The 27,189-nt window shown below is 34.6% G+C and overlaps 2 protein-coding genes across 4 annotated transcripts; one reads left to right on the top strand and one right to left on the bottom strand.

Moving 5' to 3' along the window:
* The first annotated feature begins 9,332 nt into the window (after positions 1-9,332).
* On the top strand, positions 9,333-10,244 carry LOC114539007 (zinc finger protein 583-like). The gene has a single exon (XM_028559845.1). The coding sequence runs from the start codon at positions 9,333-9,335 to the stop codon at positions 10,242-10,244; it is 912 nt and encodes a 303-aa protein (XP_028415646.1).
* Positions 10,245-14,864: 4,620 nt separating this feature from the next.
* LOC114539017 lies at positions 14,865-26,500 on the bottom strand. 3 transcript variants are annotated; one of them, XR_003688843.1, is made up of 5 exons: positions 26,356-26,500; positions 19,131-19,945; positions 18,758-18,817; positions 16,121-16,186; positions 14,865-14,919 (listed from the first exon to the last, which is right to left on the bottom strand). XR_003688843.1 is itself a non-coding variant. In XM_028559855.1 (4 exons), the coding sequence occupies exons 2-3, from the start codon at positions 19,698-19,700 to the stop codon at positions 18,767-18,769; spliced, it is 621 nt and encodes a 206-aa protein (XP_028415656.1). In that variant the 5' UTR covers positions 19,701-19,945; positions 26,356-26,500; the 3' UTR covers positions 15,332-16,186; positions 18,758-18,766. The 3 variants fall into 3 exon arrangements, 1 of the variants encoding a protein (XP_028415656.1); XR_003688842.1 differs by lacking the exon at positions 14,865-14,919 and adding an exon at positions 15,332-15,644; XM_028559855.1 differs by lacking the exon at positions 14,865-14,919 and having other exon boundaries at positions 15,332-16,186.
* Positions 26,501-27,189: the final 689 nt, after the last annotated feature.

Raw genomic sequence — 27,189 nt, 5'->3', positions numbered from 1 at the left:
TTGATTACTGCATACTAGAACTAAACACGATACCTACACGATAAAATGGAGTTATGTGATTTAATTTCTATGGAAAATTAATTTCCAATTTTAATTTGCATAAAATAATATAAGCAATGCTATAGTATAAGCCTATAGCATTTTTTTATCAAAACATTGTCGATCTATTGACATCTGAAACATATCATTTCGAATTCTATAAAGCCACACCATGCATCCATGAAAAAGATTCGCAGAGACTTAAGCGTCTATATAGCATTACAGCTAGCCTAGGCCCCCAATATATTAGATGAACTTAAAACCATAAAATTACTATCAAAAAATGCCTAAACATCGTGTTAAGCATGATCGCTTGTGGATTTTCAAGGATGAATTTTATTTCAATTTAACGAGTTGGGAAAAATTTGCACGGTGGATTGATGGCTAACGATTACAAAATTAAGACAAAAACTTTTCATTGATCAATCCCCGCGTGTGATAACAGACAACAAACAATAGTTAACTGTTTTTCCCGCCCAAGCAAGACAGGAAAAATTTGGCATTTAGCAAATTTAGGGAATTTGTGAAAACTATTGGTATTTTTTATTAACCAAAGGCTAAGTATCGTGTAATCTGAAAAATAAGCTTTACCGACCTACCAATTTGCGAACGTTATACTTGTGCAATTCTGCTGCACTTGCTATACTTCGACATAATATTTCTGCTGTATTTGCTATACTTGCACATGCATATTAACAAAAATTTGGCCCCATAGAATAATTTTGCAAAGTATAGACTGATGAGCCGATTCGATTCAAAATATTCATATTAAACATTTGGTGTTGAAAATATGAAATCAATATTTCTTTAAATTTTAATTGCAGCAGGAATTTACCTTCAACTGTGTGTAATAACGTAATAGTGGAACACTGATGGTATCATTTTTAAATATTGGGCAAATTGAGCCGTTTTTTTAGATTCGACTTGGATGCCCTTGCTTGTCATAAAACCTTGCGAATAGAAAATGATATAAAAAACAAAAACACCAAATGTCGTGTTAAGCATGATCATTTGTGAAATTTCTGTGTGTATTTGCGCCTTGCACCTTGTCATCAATCTACTTTTAATTTGCTTATTTTCCAATGCTTTTCCTTCCCCTCTGTCCTCTGGGTGTACTCTTGATCAGATCTCTATTTTTTGAATGATAATGCAATGGAATTTGGAAATGTGTTTTTTACAAATTACTGGAGCATTAAACTGTTAATTTTACCATGTCGACTTTCTCTGTTATAGTTACAATAGTGATTTAAATGGAAAATAAATTTATCAGACATGCATTGACTGGGCAATTTGCAACAACTTTTATAATTTCCTGGACAGTTTTACCCACCCCCAAAATTATCATGGGACTAATCAGGAATTAAAGGTTAATAGACTAATGAAGGAATGAATTGGCTTAGTTGCATTTTTATGAATTCATAAGACAATTATCTTTAGTACCATATCTAGTACCATAATCGTCTTTCATGGCACCATAATCAAATTTAAGTTAGTTATAATAGTCTTTCCTTGCATCATCTAGAATATGATGCATATCAAATTCGAAACGGTAATCACACCTTAAAGCCATACAGAGAACCATTTCTGGTATTAAACCATTTGAAAGCATGGCATTATTATTAGGGATACAGCATCTAAAAAAAGAGGGGGCACGAAATCCTGTTATTTAAAAAAAAACAGGGGGTCGTCTTTTAGTGGACTGAGATTTGAGCCTGGTCTGTAGTGATTACCATAGGCAAAGGGGGGCAATATGGCGCATAGCGAATTTTAAGAATTTTTTATCACTGCGCATATCATCACACCACTATAGTAGAAGGGGGGGGGGGGGCATGTAAAAATGGTCCTAACAGGAAAATGGTAATTTAACCATGAGGTAATTGTAGGCGGTCAGTAGGAGCTCCTGCAGAAAATTTTCTGTACTTTTAAATCCCTATGACTTGATTTCTAAAATTTTGGGTGACAATTACTGACGAATCCATTTTAGCAGCGTGAGGTCTGTTGAGAAAATACCTTTTATCACTGCACATTTCTCATTTTATCACAGCACATTCTACTTTTATCACTGCACAAATTGGTTATCACTGCACACTAAAATTAGGTATGATATGGCGTCAATTATGACGTCAAACAGTCAAAATCCGCCATGTTTTTTGCTTCAAAAACATGAGATTGGAAGAGCAAGTCCTCCAGGAACAAGACGACAGTGCGTTAACTCCGGCGTGCAGCGCACGTGCCAGTCTTCATGAAACTTCTGAACATAAACAATACAGTTCGTACTCATTTAGATGCCTTGCGAACCTAAATGTTGTTCTGATCGCGACAATCAGAAGCACATCTTACTTCAAAAAGCATAGAAGTTGACTGTTCAAAAATGTAAATAAACCCCATGATACGTTCACTTTGTCTCACACTTTGGAATTTGCGCTTTTATTAAATCTTCAATCCTGTGCAAACTGCAACGTGTCAACGCACCCATACACGACCACACCCAGGGCATCTTTTAATACCATAGACTGGTGGGGCATTCGCCCCACTGGACCCTTTCTTTTGCCCCACCACCGAAAAAAAAATTGGCATATTGCCCCAAAGCCAGGGCCCTAGTTGCACATGAATAAACTATCAAGAGTAAATAAGTTTTACGTTGATAAGAATCCATATAATTTATTACGATGTTCATGCTGATTGTGAATTTTCAATTTTACCAAAAAAACAAAACAAGGTAAAATTTCACATTAATGACTTGTAAGGAAATATGAAGAAATAGATTTGGTAATCTGTGGCGCACATGCACTATAGAAGCTTCGTACTTCGTAGCCATTGAATATTTTTACAGTCCATTTGTATTTGTAAAGCGAAAATTTAAATTTATAATGAAGAGATCGATGAAATCCGGTCATCAGAAGCGAATCGAGAGCAAAAGAAAGCGAATGCCCCAGGGCAACTATCTTTGTTTAAAATGCTGAGATCGAAAACAGCAACCTAGTTGTAGTACAACTAATAGTAATACGAGCAAATGCATTCTCACAGATGGGTATGACGTCGCAGAACCAAATTAATTTATTGAGCTCGCAGCTGAAAAGGCAGTCACAACATGTTGAATTTTCTGATCCTGAGCTTACAATGGGCGTTATTGAAAGCGGTACTAAACGAAAATGAAACTACTAACAATAACACTGAAAATATTGCAGCTGTACTAACCGAAGTATCTCTGATCTCAAAAATTGTATTGACTGGTATAAGGGGATAAAAAAGTGTTCCGCAGTCAATTTAAAAAAAAATTATGATCGCAAGTAAACTTCGGGGCTCGTGTAGCATCCAGGGAGAGGTAGGTTTGAGCCGTGCCGTGAGCCCTTTTATAGTTTTGCCCCACCACTGAATAATCCTTAAAGATGCCCTGCTTTACTGCAACTAAATGTCTCCGTCGCGGAGTCTCTCTGAACTCTATAGCAGAAAAAATGCATGATTGCATGCGTTATGGAGTTCGTCAAAACGTCTTTCTTCAACATCGGCTCGCGGCAATTAATATTGTGGGAGATAAAGAATTTTTACAACTTTAAGGGCATTTCCGTCAATCCACTTAGGTCTAGTATTATAAGTAGCTCCTGACATTACGTGCATGGTGATGCAGTCTTGTTTGTAAATCGTTGAAGCAATACTACAATATGCGAGCAGTTGCCTGGGAGTACTGTGGGCCTTGCATTCACACGTTTCTTTTTCAAACACAGCTTTATTTTAGTGCTGCGGCTTTGTGGAAAAGGCTTGTAGTCGAACTACGAACAGCAGGTATTATACCTTTTTTAACATTTTCAATACTTCCAAACCACTCGTGAAAGCGAGATCATTACCAATCAATAGTTATCTTGCATGATAAGTTCTTAATAAATATTTTCCTCTTCATCCTCTTCAATTATCTTATAAAAAATCAGTTAGAGCATGATTAACGTTTAATCAAGTCGAATCGTCATGCCTGATACACTGTATTTAATTTAAGCCATCACTGAATGTATCTAAATAGATTTTAAAATCGGCTATATAGTCATTCGCGCTTTAATTCCCTAGATCAATCAGTCCTAGTGATTTAAGTGCTAGGTCTTTTAAAAAACTTATCTTTAAACATGCAGGAAACTCCTTGGCATCTTTTAAGGATTATTCAGCGGTAGGGCAAAACTACAAAAGCGCTCACGGCACGGCTCAGACCTTCCGCCCCCTGGAGGCTACACGAGCCTCCCACGAAGGTTACTTGCACTCATTTTTCAGTCTTTTAAATTGATCTCGGAGCCCTTTTTCATCCCCCTATACCAGTTGTTAGAATTTTTGAGATCAGACTTCGACATTGATACTTCGGTTGGTACAGTTGCAATATTTTCAGTGTTACTGTTAGTAATATCATTTTGGTCGAGTATGACTGACTCAGGATCAGAAAGTTCAACATGTTGTGACGTCTACGAGCTGCGAGCTCAGTAAATTTATTTGGTTCTGCGACTCCATTTGGTTGCTGTTTTCGATCTGAGCATTTTAAACAAAGATAGTTGCCCTGGGGCATTTGCTGACTGCTGTAGCGTCTTTCTTTTGCCCTCGATCGCTTTTGATGACCGGATTTCATCGACCTCTTCATTATAAATTTAAATTTTCGCTTTACAAATACAAATGGACTGTAAAAATATTCAATGGCTACGAAGTACGAAGCTTCTATAGTGCATGTGCGCCACAGGCTACCAAATCTATTTCTTCATAATATTTCCTTACAAGTCATTGATGTGAAATCCTACCCTGTTTTGTGATTTTGGTAAAATTGAGAATTCACAATCAACATGAACACCGTAGTAAATTATATGGATTCTTATCAACGTAAAACCTATTTACTCTTGATAGTTCATTCATGTGCAACTTGGGCACTGGCTTTGGGGCAATATGCCATTTTTTTCTTCAGTGGTGGGGCAAAGGAAAGGGCCCAGTGGGGCAAAATGCACCACCAGTCTATGGTACTAAAAGATGCCCTGGGAAACTCGCCTGGCGTTATTTTGATCACAGACGCGAGTCTATACTTCCCTTTCTAACTTTCCTGTCCAAACAGACAGGTATGAATTTGACGGGCATCCCGTCTGGATGAGAAACTCGTCTTATTAATTTGAATGTAGATGTATAAACCAGACAAGCTTTTCAAATATATAACAAGCCGACAAAGACAAAACTATATTATCATGCATAGCGTAGGGAAAATAAACAAACTGATTATCGTAATAACTACCGCAGCTTTTTAATACTCGAACATTCCTTTAAATATAACCATCCCTATTCATATTTTGATGGACTTTCCCAGTCAAATTTCCCGTCTTAAGATGAGTTTCCCGTCCCTAATAATTATGAAGTCAGATTGTAATGGTCAGACCCAATATGCAGCAAAGTTCATGTCAAACGCCTACGTGCGACGTCCGAAAAACTCACAAATCCTTGCTTTATCGTTGTTTTTTTCTATAAGACAATAATTATCGTTCGACAGCACGTAAAAACTATACAAAAAAATTTATATTAACTATATACATGTGTAATAATATTCTTGTATGTTTGCATGGTGACATCAATAAGTAAATTAGCTTGTAGGTACACAACCGGTTGGTATTTAATACCGTAAAGCTTTCGGTCTGTTAACCCGAGCCTTCATCAGTGCAATTATACCTGACTATATACACATTTACACGTTTCACTTACCAAAGGATTATGAAGCTTTCGACAATGAACTATATCGTTGTCTTTTTCAGAGTAAAATTATAGTTATCCTTAATTCTCTTTTTGTACCTTTCCAATTCTGTTACTCTGTGCTATTGGCATGTTTTAAATTTTCTTTTAATAAATTTTACGAGTCAATTTTTCGTATATTTTCAAGATCATCTCAGTGAAATATATTATTTCAAAAGTTTTAAAATTCTAAATATCACTCATGCCTATGGTTACGCGCACCAGCACAAAAATTTTGATTTAGCCCATCGCACGTTTGCAAACGTTTGCTAGATTCCACGTTCAACTCGTCTTAACCTGCAAAAACGCCCAACGTACATGAATAACGGTGCACAGCTTCAATTTCGCATTTGTATTCCCGCACGGAGTTGGTTTAAATCCTGATCGTTCATAATCAAGTCAGAATTCGAATTTAATCCGGGCAGTAACAAGACGATTGATTGCCGAAAGTGGAATAAAATTGAACAACTCTTTGTCTGTAGAATTGTATAAACAAGGAACCTTCCAATCACACAGACGAATATATACAAATGATGTTTCGTCACAATTTTCTCCCACTTTACCCGCGCATACGCTGACAGGTATTCTCAGGCTACAATTTTCAAGATTATCGAATCCATTTCATCACCTCATCGTTTTAATCGAAATACTTCATCAGACTATACTTTGCAAATCCATATAATGGATGGCCGGTTTTTCGTTAATCGTTGCCAAATAGCAAGTAGCTATATAATTTATCCAGAAACATGAAAGTATATATTTATAATGATAATTGAGTTGCAATAATGCAATTCGCAAAGAAATTTGCACGATGTAAAGCCCTCTATGGAAATATGGAATCTCAGCAATATATATGGTGTTAACAATTTTGGGTTACTTGGAAAACCATTTACATTCATTGACAGTATCTTTTTTCGAGCAACGTTACGCCGCTGTTTGTTAACCTTGCTTTCTATTCGATCACAAAAGATCGAATATGGCATGCGTTTTTTTATACACCCTACATGAATATTAGCGTGCCGCAAGTATACTCCTTGTTCAATATTAAAGCTGTAAACTGACGTTCCCTTGACAATCTGTTCATGTGGCCGTGACGATCTAAATAGCGGCTTTTTCTCGCGCGGGCGGGAACATAATATTATAATACCTCGGGCAACTAACATAATAATAACCACACTTTGTTTCGCGGTTTGGTCGATGTTATTCATGGCGATTGTGGAAGTTGGAAGATTAATATGAACAAGTTGTACATGCACTATAGCTATGTATAGCATGACTTTGAATGCTCGAATAAAAAAACAATTAACTGTTGCTGATTAAAAGTCGTCTATAAAAGGTATAAACTAGCAAATTCTCCAGATAGAAGATACAGAGGAAAGCGTGTTGATAAGATGTGAAATAACACACCGGGTATAAGAATCTTGCTCGTTACTGGTTTTTTTTTTGCATAGAAGTGATAATGTTTGATTGGAATTAAAATCGTATTCCCCATAAGGCCAAACTAGATTGAAAGTTGCATTGCTACATATAATATAGCATTCTATGCTATAGCTATAATTGCATCCATCTTTGTATGTGGGTCATACTTGTTTTATCAAAACATGGTCTATTAACTTCTGAAACATGCCATTTTGAATTCTACAATGAAATGAGTTATGGGCACTCCAAACCCTTTCCATCAAAGAAAAAGCCGGGTTTACACAACAAGGGCCGGTTGTATAAAATTCTTTAAAGTGCCTATATCACTTGTGGGATCTTTACGGATTTGAATAGAGCTTGAAAAATTAGTTTATAAGTTCTACAACCCTTTTTGATATAATTAAATAGTTTCGGAAACATTTACATCTAAACATGACGATTTGCCTAAATTTCCGTCGTGCTCGGGGGCCTAGGACTCGGGAACCGAGTTCTTGTCGAACATATTATAATCAATTGTAATTTTACTTCTGTTAGCATATTAGTCATGACGATGGATAAACTATAAGTCGGATTGATATCCCAAATCTTTATTATAACATCTTTTGTCTTACAAGCAATGGCGTTAGAACAAGAACAACAACATGTGGGAGATGATCACATGACACTTACGTCATGTTGTATTACGCAATATGTTTATGACTTAACAACTTCGATCTTCCAAAAACGTAAAATATTTTGAGAAAAACTCGCCCAGTTGCTACAGCCATACACAACGCACTGTTGCCGCATTTTTTTTCTTGAAAAGCGCAAACTATATTGCCAGTGAAACTCTTCATGCTTACATTATAAAAGACGGCGTGTTTGCAAATCTTTCCTGAGTCCCAGTCCCCCAACCGACGTATTTTCGAAACTATTTAATTTTATCAAAAAAGGTTGTGGAACTTATAAACTAATTTTTCAAGCTCTATTCAAATCCGTAAAGATCTCACAAGTGATATAGGCACTTTAACTACATTTTGCATACGTAAATCCTAGTTAACTCAGAAATACACGACTCTGATTAGCCAATTCTGTTCTTAACTATAGTTAAAAGTTAATTTGTATTTTATATACAGCTGGCCGCAGCCAGGGCAAATTTGACAACCTTGCAATTGCTAAACCTAAAATAGAAACATGACTTGAATTAAGCTCGTGTTAAGCATTATCGACATTCGATGATGTAATTTACCCCGCGTAAGCCATAAAGCAGGATAAATTTAGGGCTTGAGAATTTTAATGGAAGGTTAATGCATTAATCCCCGCAATCAAACTAGTTCAAATCAAACAAACAAGATTTTGCGGTATAAACAGTCAGATTTCTTGATATTCATGTGACGTACTTTCAACCAATCAGATTCCGCGGAACAGATGAACGTTGACACTTGCTACATAAGATGCATTTATATGCCCAAGCCACTTAGCCAATATATTAACAATATAACAATAGCTATAGCTACACTGTTAATTTCAGGGAGTTAAATAAGCACCAAGACTGTAATTGAATCAGCACCAAATGGTGGTGTTAAATGAAAAGTGCTATTTTAACACCTAATTTGAAGCTGATTTAACTCCAATATTTTGTAAAGAAGACAATTCAGCACTGCGATTATTTAACACCCCTTTGGAAGAATTAAATTAGCGCCCACACAAGGAGGACAGGTGCTAAAACAGCACCAGAAAAAGCGTTATGATTATAATTACTAAAACAGCACTATTTTGAAGTACTGCATATCCGGCCCGTGAGCGGCCTCTTTGGTATAATTGTAAAAAAATTATCACTTAAACACTTTGAAAAGTCGACCGCAAATATATCGATCCATAGATACAACAAAACAACATTCAACTTTTAGCCCTGCATGAGGATTTTGTATAATTTTGCTGGTATGAAGGTTGAATTTTTGAGCGTTATACGTTAGCTGTGAGCGTTCATAAAATGTCTGCCCATCAGCGGATCATTCGAATTTTTGCAATGCGGGCTAGACAGGCTCAGGAAATAATTTGCTACGTTTAAAATGGCAGGGGTTTCCTGCATGAATGTATTTCTAGTTAAAATTAAATAGGGCGTGTGATGACATGAAATTTGTGAATATTTTCAGAACATGTTCTCATCATCATGCAACTTGGATGTAGAAACTGAAACGGGAACTCAAAGGCCACATGAGTGCAACGTTTGTAATAAGAGGTTTTTTCAAACAAGCCATTTAAAAAGACATAAAAGGACACATACGAGGGAGAAGCCACATGAATGTGATGTTTGTAAGAAATTTCGTGAAAGGAGCGATTTAACAAGACATAAGAAAATACACACAAAAGAGGAGCCTTATAAATGTGATTTTTGTAAGAAGATATTTTCACATGTTAGTATTTTCGTTAATCATCAAAGAGCACACACTGGAGAAAAGCCTTATGAATGCGATGTTTGCATGAAGAATTTTTCACGTGGTAATAATTTAGTTACCCATCAAAGGACACACACTGGGGAGAAACCTTACGAATGTGATATTTGTAAAAAGAGATTTTCGCGTAGTAATCATTTAGTTAGACACCAAAGAACTCACACTGGAGAGAAACCTCATGAATGTGATATTTGTAAGAAGAGATTCTTACAGTCTGCTGGCTTAGCTAGACATAAAATGACGCACACTGGAGAAAAACCTTATGAATGTGATGTTTGTAAGCAGCGCTTCTCGCAGTATGGTGGCTTAACTAGACATCAAAGAACACACACTAGAGAGAAAGATTATGAATGTGATGTTTGCGAGAAAAGGTTTTGTACTTTTGCTCAATTGACTGGTCATAAAGGAACACACACAGGAGAAAAACCTTATGAATGTGATATTTGTAAAAAGAGATTCGCGCAATCTAATAGTGTGGCTAGACATAAACGAATACACACTGGAGAGAAACCTTATGAATGTGATATTTGTAAGAAGAGATTCTTACAGTGTGGTGGCTTATCAAGACATAAAAAAACACACGCTAAACAGAAACCTCTTGAATTTGATGTTTGAGGTTCTTCTGACATGATTATTCTTCGCACCTTAAGAATGTGAGTAAACGCAGAGTGAATAATGTTTACGGGAATAGATGTTTTCAATAAGCAGGCAGGAATTTCTTGATAACGCCCATGGAAAGAGAGAGTCCAGAGTCTAAGAAACCAGCAGCCCAGTTAGGACAAATAGTTGACAGGGTGGGAACATTTAGTAATAAAGCTTTGATTTAAACCTTAAAAAATTCTTTATTGTTTTCTTTTTCGCAGCGTGTAGCACACCGTTTAATTTGGTAAGATTCAAAATTTTTGGTGGACAACCCAATGTTACTGGCAAATCGTTTAATTTCAAAGTTGGAGAGGCAGAGCGGAATTGAAATAAGGAAAGGTAAATATTTTTCTCCGTCCAAACTAGGGTAAAATAGGATAATCGCGAATACCAAACTTGGTGTAAAATAGAATTGTGTTGCTGTGAAAAGTTCGCCGCGTAGACCTTATGACTTGCCTATATCGAGCTCCTCTATACACTGGATATAGTAAGTACACAATCGAAATCGAAACGAAAACTGTTAATTTTAAGTAAAGTAGCTAGTAGGTGCACCACGTAAGCTTAATTATCTTGTACCTACAAGCTAATTTACTTATTGATGTCACCATGATTAAAGTTTAGTATCGAATTACACCAAACATTTTGACATATATATTACATGCAATATCCCCTCGCCTAGCAATTAACATATATTTCCAACTGCGAAATGTTCTTGAGCCTCAAACTCAACTATATATGCGCTACGAATAGGTTTAAATACTACAATTTGTAACTGCTTTTTCAACCAGATTAACCTTTAATAAACATAATTTGAAATAATTGATTTCCTAATTCCAATTAATTGAAACGAAATTGATGAATAACTTCAAAGAAATGTCATACATTGGTTGGTAATAAATACTTGTTTAAAATACAATATATGCAAATCACATTTACTGTCAAAAAACGCTCTCAAAATAGCTTTACCATACATTTAAATCAAAGTTTTCAGGTACCAAGGCACCTTTTACATTTCCTTTCACATTTTTTCTTTTCACATTCGCGAACCAATATTATAATTTAGGCAATCGCACGTTTGCAACGTTTCCTATAGCTCCCTGTTTAAACTTGTATTGAACTCACGCATGTGCATAACTTACAAAAACGCTCAACATAATAATAATAATGCATGTTTAATTAACCGTATTGCAGTAAAAACTGAATTACACGGAAAGAATAATACCTAATGTCCAACATATGAGAAATTATTAACATAATAAAAATTAAAAATATTTAACAGTTATAAAATTTTTTAAACTTTCGGTGTGCGCAAAGGGTCTCATTGATGAGTTATGTCTTAGATTGTAATTATGATCATGACCACCAATGTAATTCTTTGCATCGAGAATGTAAGAGAGTGAATTATCATTATTAAGTTGTTCAGCGTTTCTCAATTTATGAACAAATACCACGCAAGCAGTATTTCGACGACTTTTAAGATTATCCAAACCAGAAAGAACCAAAGCTTCACGATACGAGGCAAAAGGGAAGATAATTTTAAGTGCTCTCTTTTGGAGTTTGGACTGACTCTAGTAGGACAGATAAATACTCGGTTAAGTCGGACCAGGCGGGAGAGGCATATTCGACCACAGATCTGACCATGGAGCAATATATATGAACGAGATCTTTCTGGCACAATCCACTCTTTTTTAGTAAGCGCAAGGCATATAAGCGGGAATTAGCTTTTTTTAAGATTTTCTCAATATGGCAATTCCACGTAAGATCATCTGACAGAAGGATTCCAAGTAGTTTAAAAGAAGTCACTCTCTCAACACAGGCCACATATATAAAATTGGATGAAAATTAGTTGTACTGAATCTAAGAAAGGATACGACCATTTCTTTACACTTCTTTGGATTTAATTGCATACCTCAATTGCTAGCAAAACTGGACATTTCATTGGCAACGAGACGTAAATAACTCATCGAACATCGAGGGATAATTTCACAAGCTGTAGCATCGTCGACGAATTTAATTCTACCTTGCCAGTCTTTAAGCAAAGAGTTAACCAGAACAGCAAATAGTAAAGGGCCCAACCTAGTTCCTTGCGGTAACCCCACCATTAACTTCTTCGAGGACGATGTAAAATGTCCGATTTTGACACATTGTTGTCTTCCAGTTAAAAAGGATTTGATCCAGCGCAAGATGACAGGGTGGACGTCAAGACACTGGAGCTCTGATACTAAGACATTGTGATCCACAAGATCAAAACCCTTTTTAAAATCTGCAAAGATTTTAAACTATCCACTATCCACTATCCATACTAGCTCTTATATGGTGTAACAGATAAACTAAAGCTTGGGTCGTTGACTTTCCACTCATTGCAAACTGTTTATTATCCATTTTCCCACTTGACTCGGGGGTCATCGAATCCAACATAAACCCTTCCATAACTTTTGCAATTTGGGCAGTAAGTGAAATTGGTCGTAAATCTTCCTCGATTAGATTCGGTATCGGGGTCTTTGGGATCGGTACAACAAAGGACCGCTTTAATTTCAAAGGGAAAACTCCTTGTATCAACAATGAATTGTAAATATTAGATATCACTGGTGCAAGTTCATACGAGAAAATTTTCATAATCTTGTTGGGGATATTATCAGGTCCAGATGATTTGTTAACTTTAATCCGACATAGAGCGGAACAAACTCGATCGGTATCCATCAATAAATAGCTGGGAACCTGGTGGATTTCATCAGTATCGTCGTCAGGGAGATCAGGGTTTAAAGGAGAAAAATAGGCAGTCAAATTAACAAGAAAGTTGTTATACTGTTCAGCAATATCTAAGAAAGACGGACGAGTATCTGAAATCAATTGATGAAGCCATGATTGTTGACTAGAGACTCCACCCAACTTCTTCACTTCTCTCCACCACTTTGCAGGATCCCTGTTTCGCAGTTTTTTACCAAGGCTCTCATAAATTTTTCGCGCGCAGACTGTACTCCATATTGAACTTTATTTCGCAAATATCTAAACATTAGATGTTCCGCCATATACTGTAAGAGCACGTTGACGTTTTTGAATCATCAACTTAAGCGACGAAGTAACCCATGGTTTGTCACATTTTCGTACTCTAGATGACTTTACTGGAAAATAAAGATCAATCATTGTTCTCGTGATATCGTCGAATTTTTCATATTTTGTATCGCAATCATCCGTTTCTAAAACTTCCCTCCAATTAAAACCTGAAATCCAACGACCAAAGGATCTTAAATTACTATCCCGCAAATCTCTAAGCATAATACTATCGTTGCAAGGTTTCTGTGCACGACGAATATACGAGGAGATCATTACTGCATTGTGATCACTTGAACCAACAGGTGGAAGCTGGTCTGTTTTTATACCGATATGGTCCAAATTGGTAAGGCACCAATCTAGGATAGACTCGTTCCTTGTAGGAAACTTAATTATTTGATGTAAGCCGGTAAAATGTCTAAGCAACACCTGTAATCATAACGAGGGCGTCTGGATGATCAGAGAGAAAAGTATCCACATTACTTTGAATATGATTATATAGCTCTTCGTTGTCTTGCACAGAACGTGATGTACTATGATAGATCACAGCAATCAAAATATTGACACTTCTCGAGGCAAATGGTTCGGACGAACTGACAGCCATAAGGACTCAATCATAGGGTTATCAAATTTACTAATTCTATGAGTTTTAAGCTTCGAGTTGACATAAATACAAACTCCCCCGCCAATTGTAGATATACGATCATTCCGGTAAAGTAGGAACTCGGTATTGAAACTGTCGTATCAGAAATTTTATCGTTTAACCAGGTTTCTGTAATACACATAATGTCTAACAAGTTGATTTCGGAAATAGCAAATAATTCATCAATTTTATCATTCAAGGATCGAACATTAGCCACCAACAATTTGGGTAAATAGATGTCATGGCAGTTTTTATTCATATTCTTACTCTGGGATATCTTGTTGGATTCGGTATTGGTGGTGGGTACGGGTTGAGATAACTTATGAACGGATTGAACAATGGGTATTGGGGGCCAAATGGAAAATTTTGATAGGGTATTGCATTTTGTGGTGGCAAGCAAGGCTGAGGAGGAATAAATTGCCGATATGGTCGGGAAGATTGAATAGGTTGTAGAGAGTTATGTTTATCATGGAAAAAGTCACAATTTGAGCCTTTTAAACAATAACCCCTTTTACGAAGGAACGGACATGCATGGGACAAGGTGTTCAGGAGGCAAGGCACTGTTTGGATTACCATCAAGAGTAACGCGAGCTAGCGTTGCCATTGCCTTGAGATAAAGCCCCATTTTCAATTTGGGATATGGGATTACTCGCTTCACTGACCATATTTAAATCGTTTGCATCATAGTTTGGTGTATTAGTCAAAACAATATTTTCGCTTGGACTTTGGTTGCCATTATCCTTATTACTGTGAATTAAACCACTCGGCAAATTCATGATAGCCTCGGACAAACGAACAACTGACTCCGAAAGCGATCGAAGTTCTTCATTGCTCAAGTTTTGATCTTCTTTTATAGTGTGCAACTCAACGCGTAAATCCTCACACTTACAATCACATTAATACCTGTTTGCCAGTCATCCTGTGGACTAGAAAATTTTATGCCCCTCTGGGGACCTGTGTCAAGAAACATGAAATCATCATAACGGGGACGCGCCGTGTGTAAACAATGTGGGGACAGTAGTTTTCTAGTGTATTCACTGTGTGGACTTTTCAAGATTCGATGTAAACAATGTGGGGACTGAGCAGTGAGGTAGACCTTCATGGAGATATATTTTTATTGACAATAAAAACTTTAATTCTTAACATGCAGTGTCTTTTTACTGTCTATCACACATGCATTTTGTCGAGTAAACATGGTTCGTTTTAATATAGCTAAACTACCTAAATATTCCTTAATAACTCTTGATAACTTTCTCTTTTTTAAACTTAAATTTTTATAGCAAAACCTAACTTCACTCCTCTATGGCACCTAAATTGCATCTTTCCGTATTACTTTGCACCTAAAACGTTGAAGCAAGGGCATGAACTGGTCTAAGCGGGTTTTTAAAAAGAGAAATAGAATAGCGGCATTTATTTAACCTAATCGGGTGCATTCCTTTGGTTGCGTGTGCATATTGTATTGCTGGCCATTTATAGAAGGCACAGCAATATTTCATGTTAAATTGTAAGGCGACCTTCGACAAAATTGGTGACTATAGATAATAAAGGCGGAAAATGATGCAGAGCTCTCAGAAGCCGTTTTTCATCAAAAATCAACCAATGAGAAGGCAGTTCCTCGTCAAGACTGCATACCCTTTTCTTTATTCCATATAACTCGGCACTGGAATAATTCTAAAATTCTGTGAAAAAAGGGTTCGTTTTTCTACCAATTGTAAATTGGAATTTTAATTTCAAGTCTGAGGTATGTTATGAGAACTTGCATGCCCTTGTTAAGGGTGAATTATAAATATGATATTGAGCATATCGCGATTTCTATTCAGGAAAACTACTTTGATAATGACTCGATCAATGATGAAGAAAATAACACGCGCAGGAAATCTTTACATATTTTGCTTCAATACGCAGAGCTCGGAAGCTTTCGTCCAATTGGATAATGCTTTTCTATGCTTTCTAAAGAACGAAGCTATGCTATTGGTTGAAACAGAAATGTATTGTAAAGTTTAGCCCATGAAAATCGTTCTTGCGAGGAGCTGCGACCCTACCCTATATTTGCTGAATCCCATCTGATATATGTATGTGCTGGTCATTTTTCAATAAATCCGACGGGAGAGTGGCCTGCTTGAAGACTGAAAGTTTATTTATGAGCATCACTTACCCATATTCCAATGACAAATGTATTCATTAGAGAATTGCAATTCGGATTTCGTCTTCCATAAATATTCTAAAAAGTAAATTTAAATACATTTAAAACAGGGATTCAAGGTTGGTACAAATTAATAATTGATACATACCGCAATAAATGGGGATTGCATGGATGGCATAGCTCGACTTTGTAATTATTTGATTTCTCAAACCTTACTGCTATTAAGTGGGAATGTGCTTTTGATAAAAAGTATCAAACGTAAATACAAACTAAAAGTACGAAAAATCCCCTGGAAGACCCAGAATGATGTACACATTCGAGGAGCCGAGAAAAGCGTTGTAAGAATGGGACGAAAACTTATGCATATATACCTCCTCAGGAAGACCCCAGAATCTCTCCCAGAATATTGTACACATTTTTGCACTCCTCCGGAAGACCCCAGAATATTGTACACATTTTTGCACTCCTCCGGAAGACCCCAGAATGTTGTACACATTTTTGCACTCCTCAGAAGACCGCAGAATGTTGTACACATTTTTGCACTACTCAGGAAGACCCCAGAATGTTGTAAAAAACTTTTGCACTCATCAGGAAGACCCCAGAATGTTGTACACATTAATTTTTGCACTCCTCAGGAAGACCCCAGAATGTTGTACACATTAATTTTTGCACTCCTCAGGAAGACCCCAGAATGTTGTACACATTAATTTCTGCACTCCTCAGGAAGACCCCAGAATGTTGTACACATTAATTTTTGCACTCCTCAGGAAGACCCCAGAATGTTGAACATATTTTTGCACTCCTCAGGAAGACCCCAGAATGTGAACATATTAATTTTTGCACTCCTCAGGAAGACCCCAGAATGTTGTACACATTAATTTTTGCACTCCTCAGGAAGACCCCAGAATGTTGTACACATTAATTTTTGCACTCCTCAGGAAGACCCCAGAATGTTGTACACATTAATTTCTGCACTCCTCAGGAAGACCCCAGAATGTTGTACACATTAATTTTTGCACTCCTCAGGAAGACCCCAGAATGTTGTACACATTAATTTTTGCACTCCTCAGGAAGACCCCAGAATGTTGTACACATTAATTTCTGCACTCCTCAGGAAGACCCCAGAATGTTGTACACATTAATTTTTGTATTCCTCAGGAAGACCCCAGAATGTTGTACACATTAATCTTTGCACTCCTCAGGAAGACCCCAGAATGTTGTACACATTTATTTTTGTATTCCTCAGGAAGACCCCAGAATGTTGTACACATTGATTTTTGTATTCCTCAGGAAGACCCCAGAATGTTGTACACATTAATCTTTGCACTCCTCAGGAAGACCCCAGAATGTTGTACACATTAATTTTTGTATTCCTCAGGAAGACCCCAGAATGTTGTACACATTGATTTTTGTCCTCAGGAAGACCCCAGAATGTTGTACACATTGATTTTTGTATTCCTCAGGAAGACCCCAGAATGTTGTACACATTAATTTTTGCACTCCTCAGGAAGACCCCAGAATGTTGTACACATTAATTTTTGCACTCCTCAGGAAGACCCCAGAATGTTGTACACATTAATTTTTGCACTCCTCAGGAAGACCCCAGAATGTTGTACACATTAATTTTTGCACTCCTCAGGAAGACCCCAGAATGTTGTACACATTAATTTTTGCACTCCTCAGGAAGACCCCAGAATGTTGTACACATTAATTTTTGCACTCCTCAGGAAGACCCCAGAATGTTGTACACATTAATTTTTGCACTCCTCAGGAAGACCCCAGAATGTTGTACACATTAATTTTTGCGCTCATCAGGAAGACCCTAGAATGTTGTACACATTAATTTTTGCATTCTTCAGGAAGACCCCAGAATGTTGTACACATTAATTTTTGCACTCCTCAGGAAGACCCCAGAATGTTGTACACATTATTTTTGCACTCGTCAGGAAGACCCCAGAATGTTGTACACATTTTTTTTGCACATGCATACATCAAGGGATTTTATTCAAATCTCAACAATGATTTCTAAATATTTTCTCTAACATCAATGAAGTAACACGTGTCCTATCTAAGATTCAAAATCAAACTAGTAATGAGGAAAAATGTTTTACAATTTTATACAAGCATACACTTTACTTGCATAATGCACTATTAAAACGTGTGTTGTGGGACATTTCTTCTTCCATGAATATACTAATTTTTTTTTGGCGTTAACTAAGCATATCCTAAGACGCGCATATACATTTTATCCGCCGAGCGCGAGGTTGTACACCGATTTTGTAATTTAAATAAGGCAAAAATTCCTTATCAAATCCCATCAATAAGGCATAACATATATAGTCTAGCCAAGTTGCATTCACAGCGGGAAGGATGAGGAATACCGGTCCGCTGTGAATCAGGAATATACAAGATGATTTAAAAAGTGATAAAATCAAGATTAGTTACATAAAGCCTGTTTTCCACTGCACCGTATATCGTAGCGAACCGTAGCGGTATTCCTTTGCATTCTTATTCCTCCAAAGCCCTTAGCTCTAGCCGGAGCCCAGGAAAATATAATACGCACTACTCTGCGATATATATTACAGTTGAATAAGAAAACAGCTCTAATGCATCAGATTCCAGCTGTCTATTTATGACGAATATACTTACCATACTTCATTAATAGACTTCTTTGTCCGGAAAAAGCAAGTCGATCCTTCTACGCAGAATCTGCAAATATAAATAAAATATATATAACAAAAAACACTTTAAGGTTTTGATAATACACGATAACGGATCGTTATTGTAGCGGGAAGTAGTTTTGTAAGTAGGGAGAGGCTGAAGGATTCTTTGCATTGTCAGCCACTCAAGGCTGGTTTTTATAAAACAAATACATGGTTCCGCGTCGTAATTCAAATGACGTATTTATTGTAGTTCTGTTTCCATATGTCGGATTTCGCATAACAATTAACGAATTACAACGAATTAAGACATGTGAATTACGATGAATTATGTTGTATGAAAACAAGCTTTCATAGCGTACCCGTGGAGAGAATCTTGTCTTTGACCCGTTGTATTTCTCGTATTTAACGTAGCTAAATGAACTGCCATATGAAGGAGTCTCAATGTTATCTCCACACTCGTCATCAGTTCGCATCAGGCGACCAAGATTTCGTGAAGCCTCTATGGAAGTTTTGGATTTCTCTGTCAGGAGATAATATCTCTTTGCCGTCGCTTCGTTGTGAGCCATAAGGCTAGCCAATTTCGCACTCATCTCTGGCTTATCGACATTAACTTTCGTCACTGCTGCTTTCCGAAACGATGTCGATGTTACTTTAACATCCACTCCAGCTTTTTTAAAGACAGATTGTACTGCCTTAGTGATGTGCACAGAATTCATAGGGTTTCCGTTCCAGGATATGAATACTGGGCCATTCATTCGGGTGGTAACATGGGCTCGCATTATGCCAACGAATATTGACAGCCACGCCTTCAGTTTTTCACTCAATACAACACGAGCTGGTCCATGAACATGTGCAGTTTTGTGCTTCTTCACTGTTATGAGGTAATAGTCATCTTGCTTTCGGATGTTTGTAAATTCCTCCATCGTCATTATGTGCTAGGACACCTGGTCGATTGGCATTGTCTATAAAGATTTGAGTGAACAGGAAATCCCTAACCAAGGTAAAACTGGATAGAGTGACAGGCGTGGACTCAGCTGGATCGGAGTATTGGTCAATGATCTTAGCCGCCTATCGAGCTGCTGCGCTTTTCTCCAACTTCCTGATGTTTGATGGTGTCAAACGATTCAGCATATCTTCTTCAAGCTTTTGCCATTTCCTTGTGCTTGATTCTCTCCTGTAAGATGAAGACCACATCTTTACTTTTTCTCGCGCTGAGCTTACGTCTACCCAACTGAATTTAATTGTATCTGGTTTGTCGGACAGGACAAATGAATACTCATCAAATACGACTTGATTGTGCCAGCTTCATACTTTTTCTGTTTCACATGCATGCACAACTTAAAAATGCTTGACGTATTAAACTTCAGGTCAAACCGGGACTGAATTTCTCTAAATCATTAATGGCTTTTAGCATGATATAAAGCTGAAAACCATGTTGCAAAAACCGTTTTTTCATCCTTTTTTGCTGCCATCAGGTGACCCATCCACTCTTGCAACTCCATAATTATAGTGGTAATAGAATCATGTAAGAAAACAGTAAATATTAGTATCATGTAAGCAACAGTCAATATTATAGAATTATGTAAACAAACAGTCAATATTATAGAATCATGTAAGCAAACAGTCAATATTATAGAATCATGTAAGCAAACAGTCAATATTATAGAATCATGTAAGCAAACAGTCAATATTATAGAATCATGTAAGCAAACAGTCAATATTATAGAATCATGTAAGCAAACAGTCAATATTATAGAATCATGTAAGCAAACAGTCAATATTATAGAATCATGTAAGCAAACAGTCAATATTATAGAATCATGTAAGCAAACAGTCAATATTATAGAATCATGTAAGCAAACAGTCAATATTATAGAATCATGTAAGCAAACAGTCAATATTATAGAATCATGTAAGCAAACAGTCAATATTATAGAATCATGTAAGCAAACAGTCAATATTATAGAATCATGTAAGCAAAACAGTCAATATTATAGAATCATGTAAGCAAACAGTCAATATTATAGAATCATGTAAGCAAACAGTCAATATTATCGAATCATGTAAGCAAACAGTCAATATTATAGAATCATGTAAGCAAACAGTCAATATTATAGAATCATGTAAGCAAACAGTCAATATTATAGAATCATGTAAGCAAACAGTCAATATTAAGAATCATGTAAGCAAACAGTCATTATTATAGAATCATGTAAGCAAAACAGTCAATATTATAGAATCATGTAAGCAAACAGTCAATATTATGAATCATGTAAGCAAACAGTCAATATTAAGAATCATGTAAGCAAACAGTCAATATTATAGAATCATGTAAGCAAACAGTCAATATTATAGATCATGTAAGCAAACAGTCAATATTATAGAATCATGTAAGCAAACAGTCAATATTATAGAATCATGTAAGCAAACAGTCAATATTATAGAATCATGTAAGCAAACAGTCAATATTATAGAATCATGTAAGCAAACAGTCAATATTATGAATCATGTAAGCAAACAGTCAATATTATGAATCATGTAAGCAAACAGTCAATATTATGAATCATGTAAGCAAACAGTCAATATTATAGAATCATGTAAGCAAACAGTCAATATTATGAATCATGTAAGCAAACAGTCAATATTAAGAATCATGTAAGCAAACAGTCAATATTATAGAATCATGTAAGCAAACAGTCAATATTATAGAATCATGTAAGCAAACAGTCAATATTATAGAATCATGTAAGCAAACAGTCAATATTATAGAATCATGTAAGCAAACAGTCAATATTATAGAATCATGTAAGCAAACAGTCAATATTATAGAATCATGTAAGCAAACAGAATATTATAGAATCATGTAAGCAAACAGTCAATATTATAGAATCATGTAAGCAACAGTCTTATTATAGAATCATGTAACACAAAAACAGTCAATATTATAGAATCATGTAAGCAAACAGTCAATATTATAGAATCATGTAAGCAAACAGTCAATATTATCGAATCATGTAAGCAAACATTCAATATTAAAGAATCATGTAAGCAAACAGTCAATATTATAGAATCATGTAAGCAAACATTCAATATTATCGAATCATGTAAGCAAAAAGTCAATATTAAGAATCATGTAAGCAAACGGTCATATTATAGAATCATGTACACAAAGTACAGTCAATATTATAGAATCATGTAAGCAAACATTCAATATTATCGAATCATGTAAGCAAAAAGTCAATATTAAGAATCATGTAAGAAAACAGTCAATATTATACAATGATGTAAGCAAACAGTCAATATTATCGAATCATGTAAGCAAACAGTCAATATTATAGAATCATGTAAGCAAACAGTCAATATTATAGAATCATGTAAGCAAACATTCAATATTATCGAATCATGTAAGCAAAAAGTCAATATTAAAGAATCATGTAAGCAAACAGTCAATATTATAGAATCATGTACACAAACAGTCAATATTATAAATCATGTAAGCAAACAGTCAATATTATAGAATCATGTAAACAAACAGTCAATATTATAGAATCATGTAAGCAAACAGTCAATATTATAGAATCATGTAAGCAAACAGTCAATATTATAGAATCATGTAAGCAAACAGTCAATATTATAGAATCATGTAAGCAAACAAATCAATATTATAGAATCATGTAAGCAAAAAGTCAATATTATAGAATCATTTAAGCGAAAAGTCAATATTATAGAATCATGTAAGCAAACAGTCAATATTATAGAATATTGTAAGCAAACGGTCAATATTATAGAATCATGTAAGCAAACAAATCAATATTATAGAATCATGTAAGCAAACAGTCAATATTATAGAATCATGTAAGCAAACAGTCAATATTATAGAATCATGTAAGCAAAAAGTTCATATTACAGAATCATGTAAGCAAACAGTCAATATTATAGAATCATGTAAGCAAACAGTCAATATTATTGAATCATGTAAGCAAACAGTTCTTATTATAGAATCATGTAAGCAAACAGTCATTATTATAGAATCATGTAAGCAAACAGTCAATATTATAGAATCATGTAAGCAAACAGTTCATATTACAGAATCATGTAAGCTAACAGTCATATTATAGACTCATGTAAGCAAACAGTCAATATTATAGAATCATGTAAGCAAACAGTCCATATTATAGAATCATGTAAGCCAACAGTCATTATTATAGAATCATGTAAGCAAACAGTCAATATTATAGAATCATGTAACACAAACAGTCAATATTATAGAATCATGTAAGCAAACAGTCAATATTATAGAATCATGTAAGCAAACAGTCAATATTATAGAATCATGTAAGCAAACAGTCAATATTATAGAATCATGTAAGCAAACAGTTCATATTATAGAATCATGTAAGCTAACAGTCATTATTATAGAATCAAGTAAGCAAACAGTCAATATTATAGAATCATGTAAGCAAACAGTCATATTATAGAATCATGTAAGCCAACAGTCATTATTATAGAATCATGTAACACAAAAGTACAGTCAATATTATAGAATCATGTAAGCAAACATTCAATATTATCGAATCATGTAAGCAAAAAGTCAATATTAAAGAATCATGTAAGCAAACAGTCAATCTTATAGAATCATGTAAGCAAGCCCAGTCAATATTATCGAATCATGTAAGCAAAAAGTCAATATTAAAGAATCATGTAAGCAAACAGTCAATATTATAGAATCATGTAAGCAAACAGTCAATATTATAGAATAATGTAGGCAAACAGTCAATATTATCGAATCATGTAAGCAAACATTCAATATTAAAGAATCATGTAAGCAAACAGTCAATATTATAGAATCATGTAAGCAAACATTCAATATTATCGAATCATGTAAGCAAAAAGTCATTATTAAAGAATCATGTAAGCAAACAGTCAATATTATAGAATCATGTAACACAAAGAGTCAATATTATAGAATCATGTAAGCAAACATTCAATATTATCGAATCATGTAAGCAAAAAGTCATTATAAAAGAATCATGTAAGTAAACAGTCAATATTATAGAATCATGTAACACAAACAGTCAATATTATAGAATCATGTAAGCAAACAGTCAATATTATTGAATCATGTAAGCAAACAGTCTATATTATAGAATCATTTAAGCAAACAGTCAATATTATACAATCATGTAAGCAAGCAGTCAATATTATAGAATCATCTAAGCAAACAGTCAATATTATAGAATCATGTAAGCAAACAGTCAATTCTATAGAATCATGTAAGCAAACAGTCAATACCGGTAATAGAATCATGTAAGCAAACAGTAATTATTATAGAATCATGTAAGCAAACAGTCAATATTATAGAATCATGTAAGCAAACAGTCAATATTATAGAATCATGTAAGCAAACAGTCAATTTTATAGAATCATGTAAGCAAACAGTCAATATAATAGAATCATGTAAGCAAACAGTCATTATTATAGAATCATGTAAGCAAACAGTCAATATTATAGAATCATGTAAGCAAACAGTCAATATCATAGACTCATGTATAAGCAAACAGTCAATATTATAGAATCATATAAGCAAACAGTCAATATTATAGAATCATGTAAGCAAACAGTCAATATTATAGAATCATGTAAGCAAACAGTCAATATTAAAGAATCTTGTAAGCAAACAAATCAATATTATAGAATCATGTAAGCAAACAAATCAATATTATAGAATCATGTAAGCAGACAGTCAATATTATTGAATCATGTAAGCAAACAGTCAATATTATAGAATCATGTAAGCAAACAGTCAATATTAAAGAATCATGTAAGCAAACAGTCAATATTATAGAATCATGTAAGCAAACAGTCAATTTTATAGAATTATGTAAGCAAACAAATCAATATTATAGAATCATGTAAGCAAACAGTCAATATTATTGAATCATGTAAGCAAACAGTCAATATTATAGAATCATGTAAGCAAAAAAAAATCAATATTATAGAACCATGTAAGCAAAAAGTTAATATTATAGAATCATTTAAGCAAACAGTCAATATTATAGAATCATGTAAGCAAACAGTCAATATTATAGAATATTGTAAGCAAACGGTCAATATTATAGAATCATGTAAGCAAACAAATCAATATTATAGAATCATGTAAGCAAACAGTCAATATTATTGAATCATGTAAGCAAACAGTCAATATTATAGAATCATGTAAGCAAACAGTCAATATTATTCAATCATGTAAGCAAACAGTCAATATTAAAGAATCATGTAAGCAAACAGTCAATATTATAGAATCATGTAAGCAAACAGTCAATTTTATAGAATTTTGTAAGCAAACAAATCAATATTATAGAATCATGTAAGCAAACAGTCAATAGTATTGAATCATGTAAGCAAACAAGTCAATATTATAGAATCATGTAAGCAAACAAATCAATATTATAGAACCATGTAAGCAAAAAGTTAATATTATAGAATCATTTAAGCAAACAGTCAATATTATAGAATCATGTAAGCAAACAGTCAATATTATAGAATATTGTAAGCAAACGGTCAATATTATAGAATCATGTAAGCAAACAAATCAATATTATAGAATCATGTAAGCAAACAGTCAATATTATAGAATCATGTAAGCAAACAGTCAATATTATAGAATCATGTAAGCAAACAGTCAATATTATAGAATCATGTAAGCAAACAGTCAATATTATAGAATCATGTAAGCAAACAAATCAATATTATAGAATCATGTGAGCAAACAGTCAATATTATAGAATCATGTAAGCAAACAGTCAATATTATTGAATCATGTAAGCAAACAAGTCAATATTATAGAATCATGTAAGCAAACAAATCCATATTATAGAACCATGTAAGCAAAAAGTCAATATTATAGAATCATGTAAGCAAACAGTCAATATTATAGAATCATGTAAGCAAACAGTCAATATTATAGAATATTGTAAGCAAACGGTCAATATTATAGAATCATGTAAGCAAGCAGTCAATATTATAGAATCATGTAAGCAAACAGTCAATTTTATAGAATCATGTAAGCAAACAGTCAATATTATTGAATCATGTAAGCAAACAGTCAATATTATAGAATGATGTAAGCAAACAAATCAATATTATAGTATCATGTAAGCAAACAGTCAATATTATAGAATATTGTAAGCAAACAGTCAATATTATAGAATCATGTGTAGATATTATAGAACAAGCTGGGATATATTTTGAATATTTTTAGTGCCATTGTGACTTGATAATTGATACCATAAAACCATAAGGAATCACAGAAGTGTGAAATTCACTGATGCACATTTGAAATTAATGTAAAGCAGTCATGCACAATGATTTTAATGTGTAGATCACAGATATATAAAATAAAACTAAAACGTAGTGTAATCGGATGCTAAACTCAGTGTAACTTTTATTCACTTGAATTTAGAAACGATCTACAATATTTCCTGTTATATTTAAGTGTTAGGTTTGACTGGCGTCTGGCGACGCTATGCTCGGCTATGATAAACAAAATAATTAAAATACTACGGGTAGTCAAAATCGTCTTACCTTAGCTGCACACTTTTAGATACAACTAGGATCTTCCTCTGTACACGCCAAATCACAAAGATACGAAAAAAACTGAAGAAAACCACCGAAAGATACACAGTCCAAGCAACAATACTGATTAGCAAATATCGCGAGCAAACCACGCGTAAAGGGGGTCTGGAACTGGGAACGAAAAAACCATTTCTGCCTTTGCCATTTCTGCCTTCTGTCTTTGTAATTTTAATTACTAATTTTTTTTAGAAAAGTATTGGGGATACAAGTCTATCCGAATTTTTAAATAAAAACAAAGCATATCCCCTGAGCTGTCATTAAGTAGATCAGTGAAAAGGCGGATTTCTATTTAAAAACCAGTTCCAATCGTTTTCCGAGTTTTTAAGATATTAAAAAATAAAATAAATGAGCTTGCATTCATTGTTTCGCCCAAGAGCTTTGTTCTGATATGCAAGGTTTATAAAGGATTGCCAAAATTTCAGAAATTCTGTCGAAAAAAAATGATTTAAGAAAGAAATGGATGAATCACTCGGGTAGGCTTAAGGCAATTTTTACTGGTTTGTTAAATGCAGATTTATGAAAAACTTTGATTTTCTTGCAATAGGGATCTTTTGTAACCTTGCAGTTGGCCAAAAACAATTAAAAAATCATAGGAAGGAAATATCTGATCAGGCCCAAATTTTAATGCCTTTTATAAATAACCAACTCTGACATTCAGTCCAAATTTTGTCAAATTTTGATGAAATTTAGTAGTAGAACCCTATTTCGTATATCAATTTTCAATTTCATAAAAATGGGATGTCAGCCTGGGAAAGGTTCATAATATTCCCACTTGAAAATTTG

The sequence above is a fragment of the Dendronephthya gigantea genome, unplaced genomic scaffold (assembly GCF_004324835.1).
Source record: "Dendronephthya gigantea isolate DGI-Jeju-01 unplaced genomic scaffold, DenGig_1.0 000194F, whole genome shotgun sequence".
NCBI lineage: Eukaryota > Metazoa > Cnidaria > Anthozoa > Malacalcyonacea > Nephtheidae > Dendronephthya > Dendronephthya gigantea.
Note: the sequence above shows the minus strand (reverse complement) of the source record. Positions and strands in the feature narration are given on the sequence as shown.

Bases quoted from the DNA above. Each gene is read 5' to 3' on its own strand.
- LOC114539007 (XM_028559845.1), top strand. From the start codon at position 9,333: ATGTTCTCATCATCATGCAACTTGGATGTAGAAACTGAAACGGGAACT.
- LOC114539017 (XM_028559855.1), bottom strand. From the start codon at position 19,700: ATGACGATGGAGGAATTTACAAACATCCGAAAGCAAGATGACTATTAC. The intron at 18,818-19,130 runs GTACGCTATGAA...TTATATTTGCAG, and splicing joins AGACAAGATTCTCTCCACGG to ATTCTGCGTAGAAGGATCGA.